Genomic DNA, 27,565 nt, shown 5'->3' with positions numbered 1-27,565 from the left:
ATTGTCATGTCCAAATAGCAGCTTCCGAGCTCAAAAGGTGCCCGAGATATTGCCCAGAAGAGAAAGGAAATATATAAGTACTTAATTAATCGCTAATAATTAAATAACTAATCAACTAATTGATTATTCAATAAATCAAAAACATATTTTACAGCCAAATCACTTGGTCATTGACATGTCCAAATATCAGCTACCTCACTCAAAAGATGCCTGAGATAATGGCCAGAAGAGAAAGGAAATGTCAAAGTACTTAATTAATCGCTAATAATTACATAACTCATCAATTAATTGATCAATCAATAAATCAAAAATATGTTTTACAGCCAAATCACTGGGTCATTGGCATGTCAAGATCTCAGCTTCCGAACTCAAAATATGCCTGAGATAATGGGCAGTAGAGAAAGGAAATGTATGAGTACTTAATGAATCGCTTATAATTAAATAACTCATCAATTAATTGATTAATCAAAAAACAAAAAATACATTTTTTTGATAAACTACTTGCTCACTATTGTGCCGAAATTTCAACTTCCTAGCTCAAAGGATGGGTGAGATATCGCCCGGACAAACAAAAAACAAACAAGAAAACAACCGGAGTGAAAACTGAGTACTCCCTTTCAGCGTGCGTCATTGCCGAGCCCTCTTCGGTGCCCGGCAATGACTTTATGCAGCGCCTGGAGATGGCATAGGAAAGGTGCGGTGTACAATAATACACCTCACTACCAGAAGGCATGAGTTATGCACCGTGTCGGAACGAGCAACATTCCTTGCAGCAACACAACTTCACACACTTATGATTGATCATCACAACACAACCAATGATGAAAATGTTGTTTTCTGCAGAAGAGACAAGCACTGGAACTGCACCAACAACATCCACAGAACCCACACCAGCATCCACAGAGCCCACACCAACACCCACAGAATCCACACCAACACTTCCTCTAAGTACAGGTGAGGGAAAACCTGAACTAAGAACACATTCTAATTCTCAGTGATCTGTCATGATAATGAAAGTACAATGACAATGGAACGAAAAAAACAAACTTCAACCTTCATCAAATGCAACAAAATCATCAACAATGCCCTTTACCACCACGAAACATGAATTATGCACCCTGTCAGATCTATCAACATTCCTTGCAGCAACACAACTTCACACACTTATGATTGATCATCACAACACAAACAATGATGAAAATGTTGTTTTCTGCAGAAGAGACAAGCACTGGAACTGTACCAACAACATCCACAGAACCCACACCAACACCCACAGAACCCACACCAACACCCACCGAACCAACAAGAACACTTCCTCCAAGTACAGGTGAGGGAAAACCTGAACCAAGAAGACATTCTAATTCTCAGTGATCTGTCATGATGATGAAATTTCAATGACAATGGAACCCCAAAAAAACTTCAACCTTCATCAAATGTCACAAAATCATCAATAATACCCTTTACCACCACGAGACGTGAATTATGCACACTGTCGGAACCAGCAACATTTCTTGCAGCAACACAACTTCACACAATTATGATTGATCATCACAACACAACCAATGATGAAAATGTTGTGTTCTGCAGAAGAGACAAGCACTGGAACTGCACCAACAACATCCACAGAATCGACACCAACACCCACAGAACCAACAACAACACCTCCTCCAAGTACAGGTGAGGGAAAATTTGAATGAAGAACATATTCTAATTCCCAGTGATACGCTATGATAATGAAATTACACTGACAATGGAACCAAAAACAACCTTCAACCTTCATAAAATGTAGCAAAATCATCGACAAGTCCAGATACATTCAAAGTACACCGCCTCCATGCCAAAAGTATGAATGACTACGTCATCGGTCACATGGTTCGGCTGTCATATTTGTTTCAACACAAAATCCTTGAAAACAATCAAAACCATGTCCTGGTGAGCGTTTGCAATCTCTGATTGATTTGGGATCTTCGTGGATACGATAATATTTTTTGAAGGTGATTCTTCACCATTGATTGATTTGGGCCAAAAATTATATATGGAACAATATTTCTCAAAGTTGTGGACGAGTTCTGACAAAATTTGGCATAATTGTTGGGTAAGTGACGAGACACGTCCTGATTAGGTTCACGTCCTGATCCAGATGCGACCTGTCAGTGGGACACAAAACGTAAACTGTTCACCCTGGCGAAAGTATGCTATCTATCGAGTGCTGTTCTCGTAACCCTCGCCAGAGGAGAGGGTATTGCATTTGAGTCCGTTTGTCTGTTTGTTTGTTTATCTGCACGGAATAAATATGATTTTCTCTGCAACCGTTGATCCGATGAACATTAAATTTTCACCACAGGTGCAACTCCAGCTGTAGAATTTTTTAATGATAAATACGACGTTATAGGCCACGTGGTAAGGGGCGCAATCTTGGAACACCCGAAAAACTTTGCACCTCTACCTCTATATCTCCAAAAGCGCTGCAAATAAAAAATTGAGACATGGCTCATTTTAAAGAAATCTGCATGCGGAATATAATATGTCAACTCCAGATGACGCTTAACAAATTTCACCTCCATACATGACAGTTAATTCTTGTTGAATTATCACCTCATACTGGAGGCAACAATTTTTTTTTTTTTTTTTTTTCCTGGAGGCGCCAATGACATCATCAAAAACATATGTTATTCGCCATGGATAGTTCTTTACAATGAGCCATGTCTCAATTTTTTCTATGCATCACTTTCAGAGATACAGAGGTGCAAATCTTTCCAAGATGGCGACCGAACCACGTGATCGATGATGTCATCATCATCTTTTTTTTCTCCACCAATTTATCCAAAGATGACGCTCAAGAAATTCCATCTTGATCGGATTACGTTTTGTACTTAATTTATGATGTCATCACGGAGGCAGCTATGACATCATCATTAAATTGGTGGAGAAAAAAATATTAATGATTACGTCATCGGTCACATGGTTCGGCCGTCATATTTGTTTTAACACAAAAGCCTTAAAAACCACTAAAAACACTTCCTGGTGAGGGTTTGCAATCTCTGATTGCTCTTTCTTGTTACTTGTGCTTTTAGAGGCGGCCTTGAATAACGCCATGATAAGCTATATTCACCTTACCACGGATTTTGGCCAAGGCAGAAAACCCCTGTGGCGAGTTGGCCAATGAATTTGCTGCAACTTCCGTCGTATGACCCTTATTTCTCTTTCTCCTATCAAATTTGGTTGAAATTGGACAAGTAACGTCTGAATGAATGGTGGTCGGACATAGAGACAGACAGACAGACAAAATAATTGTGTATTTTTGTGTGATTACATTTTAAACCAAAGATCTTTCAAAGGAGGTGAAAGTTTAAAACTTTTGAACAGTTAATCACAGTTTGTTCATGCTGTTCTTACCACGTTGATCATCTATTACAAAATGAAACTATGATGGTTTTTGCATCATGGAGCTTGATTTGCACTTCAAAGATTGAGAAATAGGTTTGTTACAAGATAATGCAAAGACTGAAAATGAATTTGTAAAAATAATTTCCAACGATTGATTGCCTTTTGAACGTAGAATGCACGGGATGGGGAGATCCTCACTACATCACCTTTGATGGAAAGAAATTTAATTTCCAAGGAACTTCGACATATGTGATGGTGCAGGTAAGGTGAAATAAGCTTGTTTAATTGAAGAAGAGTGCAGATATTTATAATATGAAGTGATAAAACTTTTGTGAAAAAAAGTAATATTTGATTTAACATTGTGATGTGATGTTGATGAATAATTGGTGATAATCACTGCACAGTCTGAGAATTTAAAAAATATCTTTGCACAGCCTTGCAATGAAACGAATTGGCGGGTGTTGGTAAAGAATGAGCATCGCAAGGGGAACACCAGGGTTTCCTACACCCGGGAAGTGGTCATTGAAGTCTATGGAAAGGAAATACAGTTTTTCGGAAGCAAGCGGTTCAAGGTACGCGTTAACTATTACATTGACATCATCGGTTGGATATTTATTGCATTTTTCCTTTTCGTCGGCCATCATGACAATGTTTGTTCTTTTTATTTGTCGATAAATAACTAAATTTAATTTCCCACAGCTGGACGGTGTTCTTAAAAACATGCCATACAAATTTTCAAATGGATCAGAATCATTCCTTGTGCGCCATTGGGCTCGCTTCCGTCACCTGAGTACAGACTTTGGCCTTGAGGTGGGGTACGACGGTCATCATTTTGTGCGCGTCCTTCTACCAAACACCTTCTCTGAGAAGGTCTGCGGTCTCTGTGGAAACATGGACACCCAGAACGGTAACGACTTCGTCATGAGGAACGGCACATCGACGGATAATGCGGCACATTTTGGTAATAGCTGGAAGATTGGTGATGAAAACAACAGGTATGTTGCTCTTCATTTTCTTTTTACTTTCAAAAAATAAATACCTTTCGACATCCAGTTTGACATTTGGTGTGTGTGGAACTTTTTGATTCAGAATTAATTGATGAATATCAGGAACACCTCAAATGAACACGTCCACAATGCATTGCTAATTTTGATTCTCGTTTGAACCCACAGAGATGTTGATGATGATGGCACAACCGTGTACCTGAATGAAACGTTGAAGGAGAAAGCGAGAAAGAACGACTCTTGTGGGATGCTGCTCCTCAAGGATGGACCTTTTGCTGCTTGCCATGGCAAACTCAGCCCACAACATTTATCCGAAGACTGCGTATTTGAATATGTTGTCCGTGACATGGATAAGGAAGCCCTGTGCGATTCTTTGGAATCTTACTTTACCACGTGTTCGGCTGATGGAGTGAAAATGCCAACATGGAGAAAACCAGAACTTTGCCGTAAGATGGCATTGACTTTATATGATTGTCAATTTATTTTCATAAATGACAGCAGCAAATATAGCAAGCATGGGTGCGTAATTGTTGCATTATCATTATTGTAACTACAGACATCTTTATGACCAGGATTGCCTTTTCTTATCTCTCAGCTCTACAATGCCCATCAAATAGCTCCTACTCAACGTGCGTTCCTGAAACTGTTGCAACTTGCTCCAATTCTGAAACGAAAGAGTTAAAACAGAGCACTTGTGTTGAGGGCTGTGTATGTGACCCTGGCCTTTTGTGGGATGTGGATCATTGCATCAAGGAAGTGGAATGCGGTTGTATTCAGGATAACAATTATTACAACGTGAGTATAGAGACATCTGAATAAAAACCCTCGACTTAGGAGTCCTTTACACAGGAATGAATTGTGAATGTTTTTCCTTTGTTTAGCTTTTGTTTGAGAGCTTTTGATTGTCACACAATTGTATCGGAAATAATGACATTGAGGATTTCTCTTCAGCTCAATGAGTCCTACATTACTGAGGATTGCAGCCAACAGTGCGTCTGCCAAACCGGTGGAAATGTCACTTGTGTTTCTCTCACCTGTGACTTGAACACCAACGAATGCAAAGCCGATGAACATGGAACCTTGGGCTGTTATCCAATCGGTAAGATTTGATCAAAGGGACATGGCACCTGCTTTGTGAGGCAACATTTATTATCACTCTTTCTACCATCCTCTTCCTGAACAGAAACGAATTCATATTCTTGTAACTAAAGTAATTTGTTTGTATAATTTTTGTGAAAGTAAAACTCAATGATGATTACAATTGTTTAAAATGCAAAATATTTTTCATGGACTCAAATCCATAATTTTTGATACAACTTTAAAATGCATTGATTTCGCTTTCTTTCTTTGTTGTTGATTTTGCTTTCTTTGAATGAATGAATCGAAACTTTCTTCATTGAATGTAATATTTCAGTCTTATTGATGAAGGAGAAATCATTAATCAAGTCCAACGTTGCTCTTTGACATGTTTTTTCATTTATGTGGCCATTATCATCATTATGGTTGAAAGGAACAAACGCAGCTTATTGCTGTTTTTGCTTATCAATGTGTTGCTTCGGTCTGTTCTGAATGTTGGAAGATATTTCTGTTGTTGGTGTTTTACCACAATTCTCAGGAGACTGTGTGCTTTCGCTATTACCATATAGGATCCAAAATCCGAGTTCACATCGTCCTTTTAACGACGAAAATATATTTGTTTATTTGCACAAAAAAAATGCTCCGATGGTGATTCCTGACATTTGTTCACATTCATTGGAAAAATATTTCAGCACCTGAGGTTAGTGTCGTACTTCTGTTGAAGTTGTGGTAAAATTTCCCAGCACTTATATATTTGCCATGTCCAATAGTCTTCCTTGTCCCAATTATGGAGGTAAAAGGGGAAGGCAGATCAACTGTAAAGCACTACATAAAATACCCTTGCACGACTTAACTTTACTTCACTCAAGGAAAGAGACGGGGTGTGAGATCACATCACAAAAGTGAGAGTAAAATGAAAAGTAAAGAGGTGCAACATTGCTGGTCTCTTTGTTGTTCACGTGGGTGTGTGTGTGCCTTATATTCTGCTGCCATTTTCTTTACTCCATTCTTTCTTGCCTTTGTAATTCACATGAAAGTACATTATTTTCTGATTTCACATCTGTGCATGTCGTATCTGCACAAGGTCCTCCATGAGTGCAAAAACAATTGAATTCTCTCACGACTGTTTCCCTCATTTTTCAGGTGGTTATTTAAATGCTGGAATTCCTCCATGGGGCTCGATCCATGGTGTTAATTTGATGCACACCCAAACATTCTTCATTCATATTTCTTGACATTTACATTCCATGTGTTTTTTCAACGATTTGTTCGCTTTTTCCTTTTACCACGAGCGTTATTCCATTCTGGACAACCTCATCTTTCCACCATTGCTGCACATGACCACACCAACTGTGTCTATTCTTCCCAAGTTCTTCACCAGTATTGATTTATATTCTTTCTCATTTGGAAGCTTTGTTTTCTTTCTCTCAGAGACAATCTATTTATCCATCTCATCCTTCTCATCTCTGTTCTTTCATTAATTTTTTTCCATCTTTGATCCACATTGCCCACTTTTCACCTCCATACATGAATCTTTTCCACAAAACTCTCAACAATCCCCACTCTGACATTGCGGTCTGATGCAGGCATTATCATCTCAAACCTTTACAGATCATGAAATGTTTCTGTGCTTTCTCCTCCCATGTGGTTTTCTTCATTTATTCCAGACTGATTTAATTTTTCATTTCGCGGCTGATTTACAGACGGACAGCCGGATGGACAACCCGAAAATATAATACCTCTGGCTTTCAGCGACACAGGCATAAAAATGCATTTTTAGATTTTACATTTCACCTTCTACCAACAGCACCTGCTTTCCACTTTCGTTGTAATCAAGAGTGAACTGACAATAACAGGGAATCTTGAGAACTTTCTCTGCAACATCACATTAAATTATGTCAACAACTAGTCTAGTAGGAAGACTAGGTCCCCCTGCACCCCCCGGAGATATACTTCTAATCAGTGTTTCTAGATTGGAAAAAATGTGTAGAAAATGACTAGCTATGGCCCCAAGCTGAAAAAATGTCCCACATACCATTTTTATGCAAATTACTGCTGCAAATTTTATGCAAAATTATGCAAATTTTATGCAAATTTTTGATGAGGAGTAGAGTTGAGGGGTCTTTGAGGGCTTCATCGAGGTGCTCTCGGTTGCAAGACTGGGTCATTCTGAGAAGCACAGCAGGGTCAGAGATCATGATGTTCTCCTCCTCAGTGAATCTCTCCATCAACAGCCTCTCCATTGCCTCACACACTGTTTTGAGGCAAAAGAGGGACTTTGCGTAGGCCTTTCCACTGAGAACACCTTTGAGAGATCCACTTGTTACTAGTTGTGCCTCAAAGAGAATCTCTGCATATCCAGAACCACGCATCTTGTGTCCAGTGAGCATCCCGATGTAGTTCATGGATGTGTGGAAGGGTCCAATCGTTACTACATGACTAGCAAATTCATTTGGCCAGCGCCAGATGATGGGAAGGGCTTTCATGCAGACACCCAGATCAAATGTATTCAGGACCCATCTCTGACCCACCTCAGCAGTTGCTGCCTCGGAACGCTTCAGTAGCTCACGAACAACTGCGTTGTCTGTGATCGGTCTGTGCCTGGTGCCTGCATGGCATGGCAATGGCCTGCAGCCTGTGCCTGGGCTAGGGGGTTTCACCTCTGCAACTGGTTCTCCCCCACCCAGCAAATCAACAGTCGACTACTGCACGCCTATCCACCAACCGATCACAGACAACGCAGTTGTTCGTGAGCTACTGAAGCGTTCCGAGGCAGCAACTGCTGAGGTGGGTCAGAGATGGGTCCTGAATACATTTGATCTGGGTGTCTGCATGAAAGCCCTTCCCATCATCTGGCGCTGGCCAAATGAATTTGCTAGTCATGTAGTAACGATTGGACCCTTCCACACATCCATGAACTACATCGGGATGCTCACTGGACACAAGATGCGTGGTTCTGGATATGCAGAGATTCTCTTTGAGGCACAACTAGTAACAAGTGGATCTCTCAAAGGTGTTCTCAGTGGAAAGGCCTACGCAAAGTCCCTCTTTTGCCTCAAAACAGTGTGTGAGGCAATGGAGAGGCTGTTGATGGAGAGATTCACTGAGGAGGAGAACATCATGATCTCTGACCCTGCTGTGCTTCTCAGAATGACCCAGTCTTGCAACCGAGAGCACCTCGATGAAGCCCTCAAAGACCCCTCAACTCTACTCCTCATCAAAAATTTGCATAAAATTTGCATAATTTTGCATAAAATTTGCAGCAGTAATTTGCATAAAAATGGTATGTGGGACATTTTTTCAGCTTGGGGCCATAGCTAGTCATTTTCTACACATTTTTTCCAATCTAGAAACACTGATTAGAAGTATATCTCCGAGGGGTGCAGGGGGACCTAGTCTTCCTACTAGACTAAACATTATTAACAGAAATTCTCAACTTAACTTTTAAATATTGTTCAGAGAAGGAAATTTATTGGCAAAATGTGATTGAAGCAACAACAGTGTCATTCGTATAAAATGAAATAAATGTTTAAGAGCATTCACGAAAACTGAGCAATTGCATTTGCTGAATCTGAAAGAAGGGTCTTTGAGGTGTCGATGATTGTAATTCGTATGTGAAATTTCTTTTCATTTTTGGAGTTTCACTGCAATAACAATTGTTTCTTCTTGTTGAACATTTAGTGCCAACCACGCCACCTGTCCTTTCTACAAAACTCTCAACGATCCCAACACCGAGACTCTCAACAGCAATCCCCATGTCCACCACGAGCATCCCAACGGTCATCATGAGAGGTACATGCACCTGTTGTTGTATTGCTCTGATTTAATTGGAGATGTCCTTTACTGCAGTAGAATGGCATCTTAAATACCGAACATTAAAATATTACGTCACACTTTTGTAAACATAATTTTGTGATGACTGGATTAATCTCCACACATAAGCATTGTTGGTGATGAAAGTGTTAGAGAACAATTCATTATATGTGCTTTTGTTTCCATGAGTGTATCTTCATGAATTATGTGCTCTCAACAGTCCTGTGGCTTGGGTCATGACAACAGAAAGAAAATATCAGCAACGACAGCAAAATATAACAATATAATTTTGATTTATTTCAGGTTAAGTTGTGTACCTGCTCCATATGGGAGTGGCAGGAAGGGTCATATAATTATGTCATCTGGGGTGTACAGATTACAGAAGATATTGGGTCAGGCATGCTTGGCTCTGGGGTCACAATAAACATATAATCAATCCCTCAAGAACTTCAGGTTTTCTCCCTTTCATTTTCATGTTAAGCAGCAGTAGTGAATGTCTTACATCAGTGGCAGCATTCGCGAATCATACATGTTTCTGTTTTGTAATATTTTTTTTACTTCGGGAAGGGTTGGCCTTCAAAACGCCACAATAAGCTATTTGTACACGATAACACCGTGTTTGTCCAAGCAGGAAAACCTCCTTGGGGAGAGGGGAAATGTTCATGTTAGTCATGTTTTGTAATAACAATAATGTTATGCTATTATCACTTTTGTTGTCATAACCTCCGTCACCAAAGGTGAATGGAGATTATGGTTTCACCCCTGCATGTTTGTCTGTTTGATTGTGAACAAGATATCTCAAAAAGTTGTGGATGAATTCTGACTAAACTTGGTGGACAGGTTGTGTGTGTGACAAAGGATGAATCGATTCGATTTTGGTGAAGATCCAAATCCGGACGCGGATACGATAATATTTTTTGAAGGTGATTCTTCACCATTGATTGATTTGGGCCAAAAATTATATATGGAACAATATTTCTCAAAGTTGTGGACGATTTCTGACAAAATTTGGCATAATAGTTGGGTAAGTGACAAGACACGTCCTGATTAGGTTCCCGTCCTGATCCAGATGCGACCTGTCAGTGGGACACAACACGTAAACTGTTCACCCTGGCGAAAGTATGCTATCTATCGAGTGCTGTTCTCGTTACCCTCGCCAGAGGAGAGGGTATTGCATTTGAGTCTGTTTGTTTGTTTATCTGCACGGAATAAATATGATTTTCTCTGCCACCGTTGATCCGATGAACATTAAATTTTCACCACAGGTGCAACTCCAGCTGTTGAATTTTTTTTTATGATAAATACGACGTTATAGGCCACGTGGTAAGGGGCGCAATCTTGGAACACCCGAAAAACTTTGCACCTCTACCTCTATATCTCCAAAAGCGCTGCAAATAAAAAATTGAGACATTGCTCATTTTAAAGAAATCTGCATGCGGAATATAATATGTCAACTCCAGATGACGCTTAACAAATTTCACCTCCATACATGACAGTTAATTCTTGGTGAATTATCACCTCATACTGGAGGCACCAGTAGTGTAATAATGTTGTTTCTGGGACACCTCCGTTTAACATGGGAAATCCCTATCTAATGTCATTTACCCCCTTGTCTTTTTCAAAAATCATAAACACCTCTATTTCTCCCACCCTCATCTTTATGAACCTTTTGTCTGTAGTACCTATCCTTAATGTTGTTCATTAGACCACTCAAACACTACAAATATTTGTTTTCTCTTATAGACCTATCATCCTTCTTCTACATATCATCTGGCAGATTAATCTTTGACCCATTCACTTCCATATTAATTCTTTCCCTCCCTCATTGCCCCTAAACACCTATATTTCTCTCACCCTGTTCTTTACGAACCTTCTAACCTTTTGACATGTTATCCTTATTCATTAGACCACTTAAACACCTGTGATCCTTCTGACCTCATGGACCTTTTAACCTTTTACTCTTAATATCATCTGGTGAATATAACCCACTCAAACAACGACCCTACAAATATTTGTTTATGCGTGGGAAATAATTTAATTCTCTTGCCACTCTCTTCACCATCTAATATATTAACAAAAAAGATGATTGAGTTTGGTTCTTTATTAAGATATTTTAACTGAGCTAAGATAAAATGGTAAACCTCCCTCAATGTTCTTGTTTGAGCACCTCCAGTGCCACATACCATTTTTAAATTAAAGTATATATTTTCCTGACAACCATCAAAGTTTTCCGTCCACTCAAAAATATTTCCATCTTTTTTACCCAATTCACCGGTATTTAAATTAATTCTCTTATTTGTTTTGTGAATTTTTTTACCAGTTGCCTTTTCAATTATACCTATTTGATATTTTTCACATTCATTATGTTTTCCATTTATATACCAAGGTTGATTACACCTCCACTCTTTAGTCTGGTTGATACTTGGTTCTATCATTTATATAATAGTAAAAAAGGCGGCGGTAGCCCGTTAAAATCCCCAACCCCCCCTTTTTAACTTATCACTTTCTTTCCCCCCCCCCTTTCCACGCCGCTCCCCCAAGCCCTCTCCTTCCCACACATTCCCGATGTCCCTCACAAATGTTGTGTTTATGTGCTTCCCCTTCACTCCCCATCTTGTCTACCGCTCCCCTTTTTATATACTTTGTTTGTTTGTCTGTTTGATTTGTTTGTGTGATAAATGTTAGCTCTTTCACGAGCCTCGATTAAGTATACAAAAAAAAAAAAATCACTTATATATATCTTATCACTTATGTATATCTTATCACTTATATATATCTTATCACTTATATATATCTTATCACTTATATATATCTTATCACTTATATACTTATATAACCATAAGGGAGACTATCAATTCCATTTTCTAAAATAAACCTCTTATCATCAAAAGCCCCCAATGCTTTCTTATTCACCTCTTCTGAATATAATTGATGTTTATAACTTCTTATTCCATTAATCTTTCTAAACTCTTCTTTCTTTGTTGTTAAACAGTTATAATAATCCTTAAAGTTTATTGTTTCTTTAATGACATTTTTCTTTACACCTTTTAATTTCTTATCAGTTTTTTCAACGTTATTCACAATGTATTTATAAGCATAAGCCTTAGACCTCAATCCCACAAATTCACTCATGACATTTCCTCCTAATTCATCCTTGAACTTTCCAATCACCTTTTTATTTTTAGAAGAGAACAACTCACTCTCTGGACTGTAATTACTCGTGTCATAGATATTAATGTCTCTTTTCATGTCTGAATAAACATCGTTGGTATTAATTTTCAAAATAAAACTATCTGTATCCATATAAAGTAGATTAACATCATTTTGATATTTCTTCCTCAAGTTATTATAAAAGTAATCATACATTAATGACTTTGATAAATCAAGAATTGTTGTCCCAATATAAATAGGTTTGTTCATTTCAATACTCTCTTTAATCAAATGGATCGCACAAAAGTTCTCAGTAAAGACCTCAGCTCGAGTAAAACTCGGTCTATTAATTAATTTTGATGCTTGTTCCCAAGATGTTGATAATCTGATATTTTGTCTTTTCCTCACATTCTCCATAGTCTTACCAAAGACCGCATTATTCATCAATTTATAAAAGTCTTTCTCAAAATCTGTTTTTGACTCTGTTCTTCTTTGTGTATTAAAATCAATGTACCCCTTTAACCAATGACTTTGATTGAACTTTAGAACCCTATGGATCTTCTCTACTCTTAGACCTTTTGATAAATATTGTCGCAAATTTCTTTGGTGTAGAACATAATTTTTCTTGTTATATAATGTAGTAAGTAATTTTTCTGTTGATTCACCTATATCAAACGATCGTTGATAATCACTCAACCATTCTTTCTTTGGACTTTCTTTCTCACAAGCAAATGGGAGATCTTTGTGTAGGTTATGGAGTTCCTCTGGATATTTTAAATCAATTTCAAAATAATAACCAACTTTTTCTTCATCCAATTCTTTTTGTGTAGAGATACATACATCTTGTAAAACGTTTTTGTAGTCTTTTTCCTTTACCCATCTAAGTTTTCCATAAGGAAGAGCCTGAGACATTGCCCAGCCATACAGGTTGTTTGCGTCATAGTACATCAAGTAAGAACTCTCTTTCGTTGGATCATAATTTGGAAGATATTTGTTATTTGCTTTTGCGTATCTACTCGAGCAGACTTGTGAAATTCCACCTCTTTTTGCCTTTTCAATCATCAAAAGCATATCAACATCGGTTATCAAATCCAAATCTTGTTTTGTCATTTTCAACATCGCACTCCAGGCCAATCCAGGTGCTGTGTAGTAGTGAGCAGGATCCAATCCATATCCAGTGCGACAAACAGATCTAAAGGCTTCAAATACATCGGCCAATAAAAGCACATCAGTTTTGAGATACAAATCGTGATACTCGCCAAGATTCCTGATGTTATATTTTTCCCAAACATTTTGTGCGTGTACATAATCTTTATCAGATATATTACTGTTGTTTAATTTGTTATAGAAATTTTCTTTTGAAGGAAGTTGTGTTTCATTGAATCTCTCAAATGAGTCCATATAGTCATAGGGGTAAATTCCCTTTTGTGTTAGAAAATCTTTATCTAAAAAATACTCTGAAAGACATGGAAACTCTTTTAGATTTTGAACCAAGTTAACCAATGGACTTGCCATGAATTTAAATGTATCAAGAAATCTGATATGAGTAATAGGAGATGTGTGAATTGTTTTTGTGAATGAAATGTATTTCTGATCCGTGTTTGGAATTGCTGAGATACTTCCAGAAGTCTTTGAGAGTTCCTTGATAAATAGATGTGTATCATAATGAGCGTTGTTATGAAGAAAGACAGGAATGAAAGAGGGGAGTTGATAATTAATATTACAACTTTGATGAGCCAGACCTCTATAACCAGTGAGATGACAATGGTCTCTAACCTTTAGACCTTTACCAATTTTCTCCTCACAAATATGACAGACATTGTTTTTTATAAATTCCCTTTTTTCTTTACTTGTTAAGGACATTGGTTTATTGGTTTCTCTCATTATCTTGGTTAATCGAACACAGTCTTTTTCTAGTCGTTTCACAAACTCCTCTGGGGTATTTGAGCCTCTATACATCTCTAACTTGTTATATTTATCACCAATGGATGATTTGATATAATAACAAAAACCACAAGGAGTATGTTTTTGATATTTATTTGTGTATGATTCTTTTGGATCTGGAGAAGCAGTATCAATTTTTTCTAAAATACTTTCAAAATCAGCATATATAACAAATGGATGTTTGATCTTTTTATTTTCATCTTTGAATGTGATCTTTGAGCCTTCTTTAGGCATATTGATTACCGTTGATTTATGTTCGCCACAATAATTTGAATGTTTATCTAATCTTTCTTGTGAATTGAAGAAGTTAAGACAACGCAAACAAATATATATTTTATTTGTTCTCTTACAGACTTGTGGTTTTATTAATTTAGCAATATCTTTGATGTATGTATAATGTGAATTTTCGTCTGAATTAAAATATAGAAGATTAATATGAGTTTGTTTACAATTGTCAGAAAGCTTTAAAACCTGAATGTTGTTTGTTTCTGTTAGACCATAAACATTAACTGATAAATTATTCATCTTTTCAAATTTAGGAATATCATTTAAAGTCATCGGAAACTTTAGATCTTTCGTATTTAATGTATTCTCATATTTTTTATAATGAGATACTCTTTCATCATGAAAATGTGGAGGATGTAAGTGTGCTAAAATAGACCAGAGAAAACATTTATTGTCTTTATTTTTGATATTGATAACTGCTTTTCTATTTTTGATAACACTGGGTAAATCAATGTAAGAAGAAGCTTTTAGAGGATCTGATTTAAGAATATGAATGTCTATGTAAATAATTTTTCCTATATTGAATCCACTTCCTACGATTGAATTATCCACATCTTGCTCTTGTTTAATAAGTTCATCATAGACTCCTGATGTTTTAAAATCTTGATATGAAGATATAAAGTGTGGCTCAGTTCTCATGTATGGTGCATCTATAACTCCTTCATCCTTTGTCATTTCTAATTTTACTCCCATATAAAATTTAAGTGGTTTCATTTCCTTTAGTGTTTTTTCAATCAACGTTTGAACAGCAGGTTTAACTATTTCTACAGCATCAACTATAGACTCTGGTTCAGGAGGTTTGAAGTTAAAGACTCTTATTTTAATATGTCCTTTGAATGCTCCATCAGAGTTTTTAGTTGTGATAAAATTTGATAAATGTAGATTTGTTTTAAGATGTATTTTGAAGCCTTTCTTGAGGATATTTTTATTACATGTAGAACAGTGTTTTGTTTCAGGTGGAAGAGGGGAAAGTTTGTTTAAAATGTTGTATGTATGTTTTGCGGTGAGAATATGTTGTTTATAATATTTTACTTCCTTCTCGCAAGTATCACAATAAACCATATTTATAGCGTGAGAAAACGTGGTGTTTTATATATATCACTGTGCTTAAAATAAAACACTTTTGAGCTTTACAGCTCCGTTTTATATATATCGCTGTGCTTAAACTAAAACACTTTTTCACTCAGAATCATCTAAGTCATAACTATCACATGAATACTCAGAATCATACTCAGAGTCATCAATAAAGCTACTCTCATAACTATCATTTGAGCACAAACTATTAGTATCATAACTATCATCTGTGTTCAATGAAATACTATCATCACCATCGTCCAAGTTCAATGAAATACTATCATCACTATCGTCTGAGTTCAATGAAATAGTAAAATCTTCACTGCTGTATTGACTCATATTTAATTAGCAAGAAAAATATTCCCATCAATATCTATATACTTTCTTTCATTAACAGATTCAATCTCTACAATTTTTATATCAAAAGTTATCTTTAAATAATCTCTAACTATCATAGAACGAAATGACATTTCACCAGAAATATTAACATCATTCATTTTACTTAGATCTACACCCTTTGGATTATTAAAGAAAATACAAATGTCTCCTCTAGAATTATTAATGGTCTTATCATTCTTTTTCAAAGTATCGTGGTCAATCACTTTTTCAAGCTTTGAATAAATTGCCAGGAGTAGAGGAGAAACTTTTGTTAGATTTACTTTAATGGATGTCTTTCCAGGTATAGTTAGAGCTCTTCCTTTAAATGAAATAGAGGGGCTCATGTTATTTTCCATAACTGGTTTTACCCAAAAATTTCCATATTTATCTTTGTTCAATTTAACATCTTTGACATATTTTTCTATATCTTCCACCGAAGTAGAGATTGATTGAAATTTGTCTTTTGTGCTTTGAAACATTGTATTTATTAATGAATAAACTTGCGTTTAGTTTAAGTAAAAATTTACCACATAAATATGATAAGTTCTGAAGGATATTTAGAATTTCCAGACTCTCCATATGATAAATTAGAGAATTGTCTGGCTTGTGATAGAGTGGGGCTTAATGATGAGGATTCATATAAACAATGTATTTTCTGTGATTTAATTTTAATTAATGATAATAAGAAATATAAAAAAATATATAACTCTTTTAAATTAGAACCAAAAATGAATTACTTTACAAGATTAATAAGAGAGATGAATGTTAAGTATTGTGATGATAATACACCATTTCTTTCAAGGGAAGAGACTAATTGTATTGAGGAAATGTATAAGGGTTTAATGATATTTATTATTCAAAATAATTTTAATGGAAATGTTAATACAAGATACTATATAAATAAAATAATGGATTATTTTGAAATTAAACCCGAACTCAGGATAAAATATAGAGTTTCTCAAATAGCTCAAAAAAAGTTGGATAACTTGTTTTCCAAATATATAAATGAATGATTTTTTACCCGTTTGGGAAAATAAGATAAAATTTAATAACCATAAAAACATTCCAAATTCATTGAGATGTCTAATAGTTGGTTCAAGCGGATGTGGAAAAACCTGTTTACTTTTAAAGATGCTCCTTGGTTCTAATTTTTTAGATTATGATAATTTAATAATTTTTACAAAGTCAAGTTTTCAACCCGAGTATCAACTACTCTCACAGGGTTTTAATGCGGGTCTTAAAAAGGAAGACATTATCGGTTTATTTAAACTTCAAAACAAACTAAATGATTATAATATTGATGATATAATACAATTATTTTGTGATACACAGAAATCAAAATCGAAACCCATAACTTGTATTCTCAGTGATAATACGGATGATATACCTTCACCTCAAGATTTAGATAAATCAAAAAAGAACCTTGTCATCTTTGATGATTGTGTTAATGAGAGAAACCAAACAGTAATGGATAGCTACTATACAAGAGGGAGACATTCTTCTTGTAATTGTATATATCTTAGTCAATCATATTTTCAACTCCCTCGACGCTCAATAAGAAACAATGCCAATACTTTTATTTTATTTAAGTTAAATTCAATAGATGTAAATAATTTTTGGAGAGATAATTGCTCTACGTTATGTAGTAAAAAAGAATTTGAAAATTATATGAAACACACGATTGGAAAATATAAATATATTGTTGTGAAACAAGATGAGATACTAAATGATATTTTTCAATAAATAAATACAGAAAATGAATACTGAAGAAAGAGAAAGAAAGTTTAAGGAACATCAACAATTAGTTTCAAAAGTTGTTAAACAACAGGAAGAGATAAAGAAGAAACGGAGACAGAAACTAACTGGTGAAGAAGCCTTTGAAAGAAAACAAGAGAAATTCTTTAAACCACTTTTGAAAACTCAACACCCTACAGTTCCCACGGTAGAATTTACTCCGAAAAAACTTCAAATGCTCAAAGATTTTAGTCAGATAACAAAACAAGAACTTGGTGAATTAGAATATGATGACGAGGGATTATTTCGGAAACTTGAGGAGGTAAATCAACCCCCTAATTATGTTGTGGAAGCTCTTCAAAACAATGAATATTCGGCGGGTTCAAAAACCAGAGCAGGTCTCATTCCAACAGAAGAACCAGCAGTGTTTCATCTTGTGGAAGAAAAGGTATTGATATTTAATGATGAATTGATGTTCTTGAGTTCTACTCAACCAAATGTTAAATTAACTCCAAGATTAATGTTTCTTCTAACAAACCCCGGATTCAGCGGTTCAAAATATTTTGAGGAACCACTTGATATGGAAAGAGAGGAAGATAGGGTATATATTGAGTTGCTAAATGCACTTGATTATGGAGTTTCTGTTGCTGGTAAAAGTAAGAAGAATGAGAAGGAGAAACATATTATTGATGCTTTAAGTAAGCTTGGTTCGGGTGTTAGTTTTCTTCCAAATGACCCATCACAATTAGTTAATAGGCTATTATTGTTGTTAGGTAGTAAGAAGGCTGGAAACAACAATTGTTTTAATGAATCCTCAGCCATTTTAGATCAGTTGATGAACATGAAAATAATTAATAAATGTCAATACAAAGATATTTTATTAGATATTAAATAAGATGAGAAGCACAATTCTTAGTTTTAATTTCACAACGAGCGATTACACAGCTTCATTCCCTTACCCACTACAACTTGACCCCCTTACCTCATATGAGGCATCTTTGTTGTCAATGGAAACTTACAATACCCTTTTTAATATCACAGAGAAAAACAACAAGTTTAGTTATAATCCAGGAAGTGGATATAAAACTATAACCGTTTCACCTGGAGCTTACGAGATTTCTCAAATATCTTCAGAAGTCTCTCGCCTTATGAAAGAAAAAGGTGATGAACCAAAAAATATTGTAATAGATATTCAAAAACACACTTCAAAATCAACTATTAAACTTAAAAATAATTATAAAGTTGATTTCACGATTGAAAATTCGTTTAGAGAGCTATTGGGTTTCTCTTCAAAAAAGATTGAAAATAACGGGACGTTTTACAGTGATAATGTTATCCAAATATCCTCCGGTATAAATTCAGTATTAATTCATTGTGATTTGATTGATGGTGCTTATAACGATGGAATAAGAACAAATACAATATTTTCATTCAGTGCATACTCAACCCCGATTGGTTATAAATTTAATATGGAACCAAAAAATCTTGTCTATTTACCTGTGTCAGGAAAAACCATATACAGAGTAAATTTTAGGATAACCGACCAAGATAATCGTATGATATCCTTTAATGATGAAATTATATCCATCAGAATTCACCTACGTGAAGTTTTTCAATAAATAAATAATGGTTATTGTGAGAAAACACGAGTTGGGAAAATATAAAATAATTACAGGGGAGGGCATGTTCCTTTCACCAGACTATACAAGGTATGTGGGTAGAGGATACTATAAACCTAAGAGACAACGAGGTGTAGGTCATCAATTTCGAAATAAAGGAGATGGGATAATTGATACTCTAATGGGTATTGGTTCAACCATCCTTAAACATAAAGACCTAATTGGTTCAACTGCTTCTGCCGTGGGCTCCGTTGCGGGTGCTATAAAGAGTATAAAAGATGCTCAAAAGGAGTCTCATAAATTACAAGCAATCAAAGAAATAAAAAAAGGTAAAACTCAACTATCTTCACAAGAACGACAAAAAATCATTAAAATACTTGGGTCAGGGTTTCAACAATTTTAATGCTATATAAATACAAGTATGGAAGCGATTGATAGTATCTATGATTTGGATGATACGATTATCATTTCAAACTCCACTAAAAAGGAAGACTATTTTAAGGTAAATGCTATAACAGGAACAGACTGGAATTCAAACGGAACAAAAAGTTTTGAAATAAATAATCAACAAACTTACTTGAATATAGCTGATAGTTTCTTGCTGTGTAAATTTAAATTCACTAAGGCTGCGAATAATACTAATGCTACACTCGTAAATGATTTCTTCTGGAAAATGTTTGACAGTGTCCGCCTGTATATTGGAACACAAGAGGTTGAAGCGGTTGATTATGTCTCTGCTACATCTGAAATGATGAAATTTACACTATATTCGTTTAGTGATAGAATGGGTAAGGGAGCTGTTGAGGGTTTTATTCCTGATATGTCAACGGGTACAAACGCAGACCCTGGTTATAGTCAAAGGAAGTCAATGTATAATGATGACGCAAAAGCTGAGAATAGTTTTACCGTAGCAGTACCTCTGAAAGGTATATTTGGATTTTGTGATTATGATAAAGTTTTGTATGGGCTTAAAATTAGATTTCAACTACAAAGGAATGATAATGTAAATAGATTGCTTTTTGGGGATGAAAATGCTTTTGGAGAAAATAATAAATTTGTTATTAATGATTTGTGTTGGTATATCAGTGAATATACTCCTAATCTTAAAACGGAAGAGATGTTAAATAGAAGACTTAACTCAAAGAAACCGCTAAATGTATCATACCTTAAAAGAAGATGTCAACACGTTAAACTGGAACACACTACCTACACTTGGAATTTAGGTGTTCTTCAAGGAAAGCCACGATACCTCTGGCTCATTTTTAAAAAACCAGATGGAGAGGACGGTACTAATAAGAATAATGCCCTGAGTGATAATGCAAAGGTGAAACAACTTCGGGTTTCTCTTGATGGCACATTTTATCCGCGAGATAGATTGGAAATTGATTGGGAAAAAAATGATTATGCGGAAGCCTACAAGTCCTACCAAAAGGTGTGTGAAAGTAATGGTAATAATGATCCTATTTTGGATATGGTTGCATTTAAAGGTTTATATACAATCTACGCAATTGACCTGAGTTCTCAAAAGGAAACTATAAAGTCTAATCGAGTGGATACTTCTCTATACATTGAAAGAGGGGAGAGTGAAGAGGTTAATGCATATTGTTTGCTTTTGGAGGAAACAGAATTACAGATTAATACAGATAATGGTGTTATGATTAATATCACATAGGTTTTTTCTCATAAATAAATGGTTGGGGTATATGTTAATCAAATCAATCTTAATAAATTAACATCTTGTATTCAAAATCAAAAGCCTTGTATTATTAATGTTAATACAATTCAAAGAAAAGGAGCTGTAAGAATTGATGTTTTACTCACACACACACAAGTAAAAACACTAAATGATGTTGGATCACTTAAAATTAAAATGACGAAACCTATGTTAAAGAAATATTCAATAGACGAGTCAAGAGGAGGATTTCTCCCGTTTCTAATTCCTTTATTTGCTGGTTTAAGTGCGGCGGGAGCATTGACTGGTGGTATTTCAGCAGCGGTAAAAACTGCTAACGAAAGGAAGGCACAACTAAAAGCTCAAAAAGAATTGGAAAGACATAACAAGGAGTTGGAGAAACAAATTAGTGGAAGTGGTGTAATTGTAGATTTTGCTCAAAAACTTGAAAGTCTACCTGATAAAGCTAGATTGTTGGTTGGTGATATGCTTTCCTCTATCGCTCAAGCGGGTGTTAAACTAACTAAACGGGGTAATGGATTGTATCTTTCTCATAAATAAATGGATAAATGGTTTAAACAATTTGGAAAGAATACAACGTCAAATATAGAACTAGCCAAGTATTGTAAAACACTAAAAATTGATAATGTGGTAATCTGTATGAGAGATGAATTAATACATATAAATAAGAATACAAAGAATATTATTATGAATTTAGACACACAGAATGGTTCTCATTGGGTTTGTATTCATAATAGTCAGGATAAATATTATTTTGATAGTTATGGTATGCCACCACCTGTTGAAGTAATACAATTCTTACAGAATGGTGTTTATCAAACATTTCAAGTTCAAGAAATTAATTCTAAATGTTGTGGTCAATTATGTTTATATGTATTATTTCAACTCAACAATAATGAAAAGTTTTATGATATCATTTTTAATCTAATATAAATGACTTATGTTGGAAAAGATGGTTCTATCTTTGGAAAATCCTCTCAGGATATTGATTTATCAAATTATTATACAAAGGCACAGGCTGAACGACAAAAATATAGTGTAAGTAAAAATATTAATATGAAGAATACTTATAAATTAATCAATTATCCAAACCCTACAGATGCGAATGACTTAATTAGATTAAGTGATTTATCACAATATATATTTTTAAAGAAAACAGCACGTTTTGTGAAAGAAGTAAAATTTACAACCACAACACCTGGTTATACTGACCATACACCTTTCCTCATTGAATTTAACTACCTGCTTACAATTGAATTTTATAAAGAAGGACATTTAGTTAATATGCGAATTAATAAATGGGGGTATGATATGCCTGATTTAGGGTATAATTGGTCTTTTTCAATAAACATAGAAGACCTACATGATTTAAATCAGTCTCGTAAAGAAGAATATTATCCACTTGGTGAAGATAAGGATTTATGTGGAAGTACAATTAGTAAACAACAAATACGTGATTTTAAGAAAATAAAAATATATGATAGTATAGCGATGGTTCGCATGACAAAGAAGGAAGGTAATGAGATAAGGATAGAAAGCCGAGGAATACAAACCGATTTGGTAGTGGGAAGATGGGGTGGTATTACCTGTCATAATATTAATCTCACATATATTTCTGATACATAAATGGCAGGAAGAAGACTACAAGAGAATTATAATTTTTGTATTCAAGGATACCTACAAGAAAAGGGTGCTCGGTATTACATACCTTATGATTTGGAGCATATACATGGGAATTTTGTCATAAAAAACTGGCCTTATACTGATATTGTTAAACCCACAAATAGAGACTTGTTTAAAATATTAAATAAAAATGAACTTCTCAAAGTTATGAAATATAAAACTCTTTTAGAAATCGTCAACAAATCTTATTGGTATCCTATTATGAGAAAAATAATTATAGATACAAGAATATCTCAAAATCCAGATGAGTATATGTATAATATTCTTTGGGGTTCAAACTCAAGGGTAGCAAGGGATGAGGAAGGAGTTGAAGAAGAGAAGGAGGAAAGAGAGAAAAAGGAGAAGGAGGAAAGGGAGAGGGAGGAGAAGGAGGAGAGGGAGAAAAAGGAGGAGAAGGAGGAGAGGGAGAAAAAGGAGAAGGAGGAAAGGGAGAAAAGGGAGAAGGAGGAAAGAGAGAAAAAGGAGAAGGAGGAAAGGGAGAAAAGGGAGAAAAAGGAGAAGGAGGAGAGGGAGAAAATGGAGGAGGAGGAGAGGGAGAAAATGGAGGAGGAGGAGAGGGAGCAAAGAGAGAGGGAGGAAAAATATAAAAAGATGGAAATCACTGAGATTCATAAAAGATTGAGTGTATTAAAGCAAATAAATCAATCTCAACGCACCGAAGAGGAAATTAAAGAATTAACAACTCTTATGAAGATAATGGTTTCAAAAATAAGAACGTCAATGTCTTCAATTTCAGAGATTTAAACGAGAAAGTGGTGAAGAAGAAGAAGAAGAAGAAGGAAAAGATTATGTGATTGATGATGTTGGTGTCATTGACTTTAGTTAGTTTTTATTTGTAAATAAATGGAGGAGAGAGTGAAGGCATTCCTTAGGATTCTTTATGTTTTAAAAATAAAGATTGAAATGTATATGTTGAAAACCAAAAAGGTTTTGATACTCTGTCGGAATTTTTCTGATAAATAAATATGAGTTATTGTCTCAAATGTAAAAAGAAAACTAAATCTAAAAATATCTCTTATGTTAAAGCTAAAAATAATAGAGTTTATCAAAAAGGAATATGTCAAGTATGTGGCTCTAAAAAGTGCCAATTCATCTCTCCTAAAAGAGGAGGAGACATACAAAAGTTTCTGTCAGGAAGTAAATTTACAACAACTGGAATTCCAGGGGAATTACACCTTCCAGGGTATTCTTTCTGTGGTCCAGGAACAAACTTGGATAAAAGATTAGATGAGGCTGACAATCCTAAACCTTGGTCTAAACCTACAAATAGGGTTGACGAAGTGTGTATGAAGCATGATATTGCTTATGGGAAAACCACTACGTTGACTGAAAAACATAAAGCCGACAGCGAAATGTTGTATAATTTGTCTTTGATACAAAATCCAACGTTGAGAGAGAAAGTTGATAGGTTTATTGTGAGAAATTTGATAAATGCTAAATTGAAACTTGGTCTTGGTTATTCCTCAAAAAACTATTAGGCTCTAATGATGCCATCAAGACTGAGGAGCTTTTGGCTGAAGAATTACACAAACCTATAATCACAAAGTTTAAAAGAAGGAAGGTTTATTCTAAATACACTGACCACATATGGTCCGCTGATTTAATTGAATTGAATAATGACAGGGGATACAGGTATGCTTTAACCGTTATTGATTTGAGGAGTAGATTTGCCTGGGTTGTCCCTTTAAAAAATAAAAGGGGTGATACTTTAATGTTAGCCTTTAAGCTAATATTTGATCGGGATAAAAGGAAACCAAAGAAGTTATGGACTGATGAGGGAACAGAGTTCTATAACAAAATATTCATGAAATTTCTTAAGGGGAAGGGTATTAAATTATACAGCACCTTTAATGAAGGAAAGGCAGTTGTTATTGAGCGTTTTAATCGTACTTTAAAAGAGAAATTATATAAAAAATTCACACAACTCGGTTCTCAAAAATGGGTGTATTTAATTCAGGATATTGTAGATAATTACAATAATACAGTTCATTCATCAACACAATCAAAACCATCAGAAACATTTACAAAATTAGAATATGAAAAGGAGATTAATTTGAGAAAGCCCAAGTTTAAAGTTGGTGATATTGTAAGAATATACAAATGGAAAAGTCATTTTGAGAAAGGTTATACACAAAAATGGACTCGTGAATTATTTAAAATCATTGATGTAATGGATACAGTCCCTTGGACCTACAAATTATATGATTTAAATGGAGAAGAAATCTTGGGTTCATTTTACTCACAAGAATTACAAAAAACACAAGTAAGCAGCTAATACCCTTGAAAATAATAAATAAATAAATAAAATGTAATGGGGATACGTTTTTAAATCTGTGAACCCCAAACACAGAATCCCACAACTTTTTAGTTGGGGCTTAACTTTTGTGTGTGTATAATGGGGATACGTTTTTAAATCTGTGAACCCCAAACACAGAATCCCACAACTTTTTAGTTGGGGCTTAACTTTTGTGTGTGTATAATGGGGATACGTTTTTAAATCTGTGAACCCCAAACACAGAATCCCACAACTTTTTAGTTGGGGCTTAACTTTTGTGTGTATAATGGGGATACGTTTTTAAATCTGTGAACCCCAAACACAGAATCCCACAACTTTTTAGTTGGGGCTTAACTTTTGTGTGTGTGTGTATGTGCGAGTGAGTCATAATAATATACAAACCCTAACCCAACCCAAGCCCTAACCCAACCCCATCCCTAACCCAAACCCATCCCTAACCCAACCCATCCCTAACCCAACCCCATCCCTAACCCAACCCCATCCCTAACCCAACCCCATCCCTAACCCAACCCCATCCCTAACCCAACCCCATCCCTAACCCAACCCCAACCCTAACCCAACCCCATCCCTAACCCAACCCCATCCCTAACCCAACCCATCCCTAACCCAACCCCATCCCTAACCCAACCCCAACCCTAACCCTCACATTCAAAATCCCAACCCTAACCCAACCCATCCCTAACCCAACCCCATCCCTAACCCAACCCCATCCCTAACCCAACCCCAACCCTAACCCTCACATTCAAAATCCCAACCCTAACCCAACCCCATCCCTAACCCTCACATTCAAAATCCCACCCAAACCCTAACATAATCTTTCTTTTCTTCTTTTTTAAATACGTATTTCTTTTTTTTTTTTCCTCTTCCTCCAATTCTGTCTTTCAAGGCTTTTAAGTTTGAAGAAGTAGAAATGGGAAGAAAGAATTTTCCAGCATTTTCTTCCTCGAACTTTCTTGATATTGCTTAAATCAAGCGTCATTAAATAAAGAACATTGTTCATTGCTTTAGAATCCAAAGAGTCTCCAAGAGGAACCCCACAGGTAGAGTCTCCAAAATAAAACCAACTTTCCAAGTTCCCAAGGTATAACCACAATCCTGTTGAGTCTCCAAGATAGGTATCACATTCCGAGTTATCAAAACAAAACCCCCATTCAGAGTCTCCAAAACGAAACCAGTTTTCAAAGTCTCCAAGGTAAAACTCTTTTCCTAATTTTATGAAATTTAGTGAGTCTCCAAGGTAGGCTCCACAGTTAGAACCATCTAGGCAGACCTCATAATTAGTTTTTCCCAAATTTAGTGAGTCTCCAAGGTAGGCTCCACAGTTAGAACCATCTAGGCAGACCTCATAATTAGTTTTTCCCAAATTTAGTGAGTCTCCAAGGTAGGCTCCACAGTTAGAACCATCTAGGCAAACCTCAAAATTAGTTTTTCCCAAATTTAGTGAGTCTCCAAGGTAGGCTCCACAGTTAGAACCATCTAGGCAGACCTCATAATTAGTTTTTCCCAAATTTAGTGAGTCTCCAAGGTAGGCTCCACAGTTAGAACCATCTAGGCAGACCTCATAATTAGTTTTTCCCAAATTTAGTGAGTCTCCAAGGTAGGCTCCACAGTTAGAACCATCTAGGCAGACCTCATAATTTGTTTTTCCCAAATTTAGTGAGTCTCCAAGGTAGGCTCCACAGTTAGAACCATCTAGGCAGACCTCATAATTTGTTTTTCCCAAATTTAGTGAGTCTCCAAGGTAGGCTCCACAGTTAGAACCATCTAGGCAGACCTCATAATTAGTTTTTCCCAAATTTAGTGAGTCTCCAAGGTAGGCTCCACAGTTAGAACCATCTAGGCAGACCTCATAATTTGTTTTTCCCAAATTTAGTGAGTCTCCAAGGTAGGCTCCACAGTTAGAACCATCTAGGCAGACCTCATAATTTGTTTTTCCCAAATTTAGTGAGTCTCCAAGGTATAACTCTTTGGCTGGGTCATCAAGGTAGAACTCGTTCAGTGGGTTTTGTTTTGATAACTCACAATAAGTATCATCATGGTAGAACTCTTTTTCAGGATTTTGTGGATCTCCAAGGTATAACTCTTTGGCTGGGTCATCAAGGTAGTACTCGTTCTGTGGGTCTTGGTTGTTCAAAAGATCTTCAAACAAAAAAATAACTTTATCCCAAGTTGTGTTAAAAGTAGAATTTTCATTTCGTAGCTCAGATACAATTTCCTCCATCGACAAGAGGTTCGAGTCCAGTTCATCAATCTGAAGGTTGAGCGCTACACAGGTAGTAGGACTCCAAGGAATAGCAAAGTTATCCCATTCCATTTCGGCATAGGAGTCCATTCTCAAGTGAAGCAGAAAGCGTGTTTGAAAAAGCCTGTGTGGTCGGTGCCTTTTATAAGAAGGGCTGGGTGTGTGTCATTTCCTGTGGAAATTCCC

General features: G+C 35.7%; 1 protein-coding gene across 1 annotated transcript; it reads left to right on the top strand.

Moving 5' to 3' along the window:
* Nucleotides 1-3,563: 3,563 nt before the first annotated feature.
* Nucleotides 3,564-6,167, top strand: LOC144891581 (zonadhesin-like). Its single transcript, XM_078775195.1, has 7 exons — nucleotides 3,564-3,648; nucleotides 3,822-3,959; nucleotides 4,087-4,382; nucleotides 4,560-4,837; nucleotides 4,987-5,186; nucleotides 5,343-5,490; nucleotides 6,007-6,167. The coding sequence occupies exons 1-7, from the start codon at nucleotides 3,640-3,642 to the stop codon at nucleotides 6,165-6,167; spliced, it is 1,230 nt and encodes a 409-aa protein (XP_078631321.1). The 5' UTR covers nucleotides 3,564-3,639.
* The last annotated feature ends 21,398 nt before the right edge of the window (nucleotides 6,168-27,565 follow it).

This window comes from Myxine glutinosa, chromosome 4, assembly GCF_964187855.1.
Source record: "Myxine glutinosa chromosome 4, kmMyxGlut1.1, whole genome shotgun sequence".
Taxonomy (NCBI): Eukaryota; Metazoa; Chordata; class Myxini; order Myxiniformes; family Myxinidae; genus Myxine; species Myxine glutinosa.
This window is presented reverse-complemented; position numbering and strand designations above follow the sequence as displayed.